Genomic DNA, 6,292 nt, shown 5'->3' on the forward strand with positions numbered 1-6,292 from the left:
ATTTGAAATGAATATTAATGAAATACTATAAATTGTAACATATGAAAAATATAAAATATACCAAAAACATTAGAAAAATATTCATCGAGTATCTAGGTTCTAGTGCTTAAATAATGTTAAGTTAGCCAGTCTTTGATCGCAATGTCCAAACTTGAGAAAGAATAGTATAACCGAAAAAAAGAAAAAAAGAATCTCTAGCCAAGAAAAAGATAAAGGAAAGAAGAGCATGAGAGTATAAAAGAAAACTCGACCTAGAACTAGTTATGTGTCGGTTGAGGTCTTACACATTCTTCCAAATACTCTCGGACGAAAAAACTAACAAATAAAATCAATGGCAAAAATTATGCTTGAAAATGACCAACAATCTTGCCACACAGCACGACGTCAAAGTTCTCTTGACTCAGAGCAGAGAACGACTCTCGCTTTTTAAGAAAAATCGTTATCTTATATTTTCGGCAATCTGAGAGAGATGACTTATCATTGTCACCACCGTCATCATTCATAGAATCCCCAAAAATAGCTACATGTTGTAACAAAAATGCAACCGGTGTTGCGACTATTGAGATACCAAGGATAAGAAGATGAAGCTGGAAGAAACCAAACCCTCAACTACCACATAAAGGTAGCCGAGAAAAACATGCATATATCATTTGAAACTTGATATTATGGATTTAATAAATTAATACAGAATTTAAGAGATATCTTTCCCTAAAACAAATATTAAAAATGAATTTCCAAAAATACTTAAAGAGATATATTTCCCTAAAACAAATATTAAAAATGAATTTCCAAAAATACTTAAAATGTTTTAGGTTATTTTAAATTAGTATTAAGAATTAAATATTTTAGTGATATATCAATATATTAAATTCATAAAGTAAATTTTCAAGTAAGAACAAAAAATCATACAGAATTAATTTTTACAAATTTATTTTATTTAAATGTTACATAATTGTTACCACAATTATCTCGTATATTGGAATTAAGAAAAATGAAAAGAAGGTTTCACAAAAAAAAAAAAAAAGAAAAAAAAGGTAGTAGTACAAAACTGAAACTCTTATTGGGAATCAAATATTTTATTGGGAAAAAAAAGAAAGTAAAAGAGTAAAATAGTTTCCGTAAGAAGAAAAAATGTTTTCAGAGGAAAGAAAATATTTTCTCAGGATAGCAAAATTTGATGAGCCAATAAGCAAAACAAAAGCTGATGCTTGTCGCAACTGTGTTCGTCAAGAATCTCAGCACGAACCCAATCTTCTTCTCTCCAAGCTGTATTAATCAATCAATCATTCATTCTAGGTTAAGTAAAAACAGAGTAAACCCTTTTTTCTCTCTTTCTCAATTTCGTTTCGTCTCCTTCCTTGTTCCAATTCCTCTGTTTGATTCTATACGAAATTTCCGTTGATATCGAATACCCATGATTCAAAATTTCATCTTTTAGGCGAATGATTCCTCAATTTTGATTTTCCGGTGATTTCTAGGGTTTTTTTTTTGTGAGGTGGGTGTTTTTGTATTATCTTCTTTTGAGTCTTCTTCATTAATGATTTCGCAGATTTGTGTAGACTTTCATTGCTGCTACGTTTTTGAAAGGGTGATTTGAAGGGCTTAGCTTCAAAAAGGTGAGAATTTTAACTCCAGATTCTGATATTTTGTTCATTGTTATGTATCTTTAAGCTTCGTAGTTGTGTTTTAAGTTTGTTCAATTTGGTTGCTAAGTGTATGTTTTTCATCAGATTGGGTCATTATAGTTCTTTCATTCTCTATTGATTGATATCTCCACTTGATTTGTTGGGATTTTATTCTCTGGGTTTAGGATTTAGGGTTCTCAAATTTTGGATTCTCTTTAAGCATTGAGTGCCTGTTTTCTTCAACATCACTTGATAGGAAGAACATGGAATATGGTAAGCTGAATAACTTCTTGGGGCTTAGTTTCTCGTGCAAGGAAATTCTTCATGGTTCTGTCTTGGAAATGTATGGAACCTTGAAGCTTGATAGATGGGGTTTTCTTATAGGTTTAAAGGGTCTTTAGCTGAGATATCATTCCTATGATGTGTGTTGGTACATTAGTAAGATAAAACCGTGCAATGAGTTCATTAATGGTTAAATCCTATATATTTTGTGTTTACACAGAGAAGAATTAGCTGTGGAATTGGAATGTGTTCCAACTTGTCTCTGTTGTGATAATGATCAATATGTTTTCAATTCTAAGTTTCTAACTCTTGTGGTCCATTGATTCTTGAATCCTTTGTCCAGGTTAGTACTTTCTTCGAAGAAGGGACGGTTAGAATATGCCAAATACATTCTCTGGTTCAACTTTCTTAAAACTGTCTGCATCTTTGGATCCTTAGATTTGTCTTCCGGTTCCGGAATTATTTGACTATAGATACCGATTTGACAGAAGTCTTACATTTCACACAAATAAGAGTTTGCCTTATAACATTGTTTCCACATCATTTCTGCTTCAGTGATTTTTTTTTAATCTAGCTTCAAGATTCAAACATAGTTTTTGATCTATCACTGGTTTGAATGGCACTTAAGCTGTGCGTGACGTACATTAGTTTTGATGGGTTTTTTCGCATGCTATGGCGGTTAAGTTATGTTTATATTATGTTTCAGGTACTAAGGTTGCAATCTTATCCAAGATGAATAGTCAAAATCCTGATGATCATGTAAGCCAGCTAAAACAACTCTTCGTCTTGAACCAACAAACCAAGTAATTTCCAGTCTCCCTCGCTTGAATTTTCATCTTTTATCTTCTTCTTAAACTTAGGAGGACACAACGGTTGTGGGATTTGAAGTACCTGTATCGCCAGTTTCAAGTTACAACAATGTGTATTCCGCAACTGAAGATGAGACAAGAGATCCTCCAGCAGTACCGCCACACCTTCAACACTCTCTATTAGGCAATCCGGGTAGCATGGAACTGGCTTATGCGCCACAAAATGTCGTCCTGAACCACCTCTATATCGAAAACCGAGACGCCCCAAGATCCGTTGTAGCACTCGGTTTTTCGCATCGGTTCAGGTCTAAGTTTGTCACAGTGGTGATATACAAGCCTGTCCAAAGAAGAGGGAACGCCAATGTTTGAATGATGATGCCTCTTTTTAAGTAGTGTTGGGAACTTGCTTCTTTATGGATTGAACTTGGTATACAAAACCATCTACTCCAGACTGAATTTTCTTCTTCTCTTACCGATTCGGTTTAGACGGTTTCTAGGTAATTCGATTGAAATCAAATCATCATCTTGTTCGAAGGTTATATAAAATCTACATGCATTTTTAGGGCCAAGAAAGCTGATAGACTTGGGCATTGTTTGTTTGTTTGTAATAACTCCCTTTGGTTTAACGAGCCCAAATATCAGTATTGAAGTTCTGTACTTGCTCATATTTAAATGTTCCATAAATTATTTAAATCTTTCAAAACTTCTATGTACGATAAGTAACAAATGTCTCTAAAATTGGGATTGAAATGGTTTTTGTTGGTCATTGGATCATTGCAACTATGTTTGAATGTAACTAATGAGTTATGGATATTAAAAGCTATGCTTGTGATAAGATAGTCTTACTCTTTAAACCATTCCGCCGGTATTGGAAAAATTATTTGTTTTTTGTTTTTTTGTTTTTTTTTTATATATCTTACAACAATCATAAAATATTTTAAGTTGACGATATTATATATATGAAACTAACACTAATATTCTAAAAAGTTATCAACCATATATTATGAATTATATCATTTAGAAACAAAACAAAATAATAAATAAAGAATTAAATGCAAGCCTTTCGGTTTTACATCTGTTATTTGCAGATGATAGTTTATTTTTTTGCAAGTCTAACAAGGAACAATGTTGGGTAATTTTGGAGATTTTGAAGAAGTATAAAGCGGTCTCGGAACAACAAATTAATTTTTTAAAATCTTCGATTCAGTTTGGACATAAGGTAGATAATGATATCAAGGAAGAAATCAAATCTACCTTGGGTATCACTAATATTAGTGGTATGGGTTCTTATCTCTTTTGTTAGAGATAGATTACAAACAATAATTAACGGATGGTCGGCAAAATTTTTATCGAAAGATGGGAAATAAGTGATGATTAAATCGGTAGCTGCAGCATTACCAACTTATGTTATGTCATGCTTCAGACTGCCAAAAACAATCACTTCTAAACTTACTAGTGCGGTTTCTAATTTCTGGTGGAGTTCAAATGGTGATTTCAGAGGTATGCACTGGATGGCATGAAATAAATTGTGTAATAGTAAATCAGAAGGAGGAATAGGATTTCAGAATGTAGACGATTTTAATTCAGCCTTATTAGCAAAACAATTATGGCGGTTGATTAAGGTTTTTAAAGGACGGTATTTTCGAAAATCCAATCCTTTGGAAAATATAAAATCATACTCCCCATCATATAGATGGCGGAGTATATTTTCAGCTAGATCTTTGGTTAATAAATGATTTATTAAAAGAGTCGGATCTGGGACATCCATCTCAGTTTGGGAGGATCCCTGGATTCCAGCTCAATTCCCGAGACCAGCAAAAAGTAATGGTTCAGTTGTTGACCCATCTTTAAAAGTTCACAATCTTATAGATAGTCGGTCAAACTTTTGGAATATTGATCTCTTACAGACGATCTTTGATCCAGAAGATGTCGCGCTAATAAGTGCCCTACCTGTGGGTGCGCCAACTAAAGAAGATACTCTAGGTTGACATTTTATAAAATCCGGAAAATATACAGTCAAATCGGGATATCATACCACACGGATAGAAAAATCGGAGACCAATTTATCTTTTATTGGCCCAGACATCAAACCGCTATAAGCATACTCTTGGGAAGTGCAGTGTCCACCTAAGGTACGCCATTTCTTGTAGCAAATCTTAACGGGTTGTGTACCGGTTACGGAGAATTTGCGAAAAAAAGAATTGATTGTAACACAGGATGTGCCAGATATGGCGCATCAGAAGAAACGATCAATCATACACTCTTTCAATGTCATCCGACAAGACAAAGCGCTTTCACAGATTCCAACGGCTATGGAGAATTTTCCACAGAATCTATTTTGCGAATTTGGATCACTTATTTTGGAAGATACCTTCGGAGTTCGATTCTTCAGCTTTTCCATGGATCATCTGGTATATTTGGAAAATAAGAAATGAAAAAATCTTTGAAAATATAGACAAAGACCCGTTAGAGATATTACGGTTCAAGAAAAAAGAGCCACAATTTTGGCAGTCAGCTGAAATCGAGCTTCATAATAAAAATCATGGTTTTGTGGATTTGGTAACTCGATCTCGAGTGAGGGATGTTTCACTTGATTCGAATTATTCTGGATATCATTGTTTTGTGGATGGATCGTGGAAAGAAAGTGATAAGTTCTCCGGTACTGGGTAGTTCTGTACATCATCAAATGGAGAGTCGCCAACCATGAGAGCTGCCAACCTCCGTAGAAGTCTCTCTCCACTACATAGAGAAGTCGAGGCCCTTCTCTGGGTGATGAAGTGTATGATTGGTGCATTTAACCAAGAGATGGCGTTCTTTACAAATTGTTCTGATATGGTGAAGATGGTGTCTTCTCCAACCGAATGGCCGACGTTTTCAGTATATTTGGAGGAATTTCATAGCGACAATGAACAATTCTCAACTTTCTCTTTATCTTTAATTTCTCGTAGTGCTAATGTTAAAACGGATAATCTGGCATGAAAAATTTGTACAGAACCGCTTCATATCACATATGTAAACAACATTCCCCAAAAATGGTTCTTTTGAGCTCTAAGTAGTTTCAGATGACAAAAAAAATAAATAAAAAAAATTGTATTTGGATTGGACATTGCTTAGCTAATATTTTTTTAACCATATTTTAACTTAAATAAAAAAACTGAGTTTATAGAAACCATAACTAAAACCAAATTCGAATATATAAGAAAAACTCAAAATTTAACAAATAAATTATAATGGAAAAACCAAATATGGGAAAAGAGCTTATGGTCTAGTGGCGAACCTAAATCCCATCCAAAGGATTGTGTGACCTAAGTGACTAAGTCTCCTTGTTCAATACATTGGAGAGGGGAGGAGATTAATTTATCCGTTTTGATCCACGGCACACGAAGATATACGGATTTCAACCCCGAAATTCGCGAATCTCGATATATATATATATATAATCTGATTACGTTGTCCGTTTTTAAATTTTGTAAAGTTATTCGTATTTGTCTAGTTTTACTAGGTTTAGATAGATAAATAAAAATATGGTTTGAAAGGTATACTTGCATTGGATTATTGTCTGGGTTTTGGGTACAC

The 6,292-nt window shown here is 33.8% G+C and overlaps 1 protein-coding gene across 7 annotated transcripts; it reads left to right on the forward strand.

Annotated features, from left to right (window-relative positions):
- Positions 1-1,126: 1,126 nt before the first annotated feature.
- Positions 1,127-3,419, forward strand: LOC9317022 (SNF1-related protein kinase regulatory subunit beta-3). Of its 7 annotated transcripts, XM_021028170.1 has the most exons (5): positions 1,319-1,467; positions 1,550-1,616; positions 2,251-2,323; positions 2,614-2,666; positions 2,768-3,419. In XM_021028170.1, exons 4-5 carry the CDS (start codon positions 2,640-2,642, stop codon positions 3,083-3,085), a joined length of 345 nt encoding a protein of 114 aa, XP_020883829.1. In that variant the 5' UTR covers positions 1,319-1,467; positions 1,550-1,616; positions 2,251-2,323; positions 2,614-2,639; the 3' UTR covers positions 3,086-3,419. The 7 variants fall into 7 exon arrangements, with proteins under 7 accessions (XP_020883823.1, XP_020883825.1, XP_020883824.1 ...); XM_021028164.1 differs by lacking the exons at positions 1,319-1,467; positions 2,251-2,323 and adding an exon at positions 1,127-1,312; XM_021028166.1 differs by lacking the exons at positions 1,319-1,467; positions 2,251-2,323 and adding an exon at positions 1,127-1,301.
- The last annotated feature ends 2,873 nt before the right edge of the window (positions 3,420-6,292 follow it).

The sequence above is a fragment of the Arabidopsis lyrata genome (assembly GCF_000004255.2).
Source record: "Arabidopsis lyrata subsp. lyrata unplaced genomic scaffold ARALYscaffold_4, whole genome shotgun sequence".
Lineage (NCBI taxonomy): Eukaryota > Viridiplantae > Streptophyta > Magnoliopsida > Brassicales > Brassicaceae > Arabidopsis > Arabidopsis lyrata.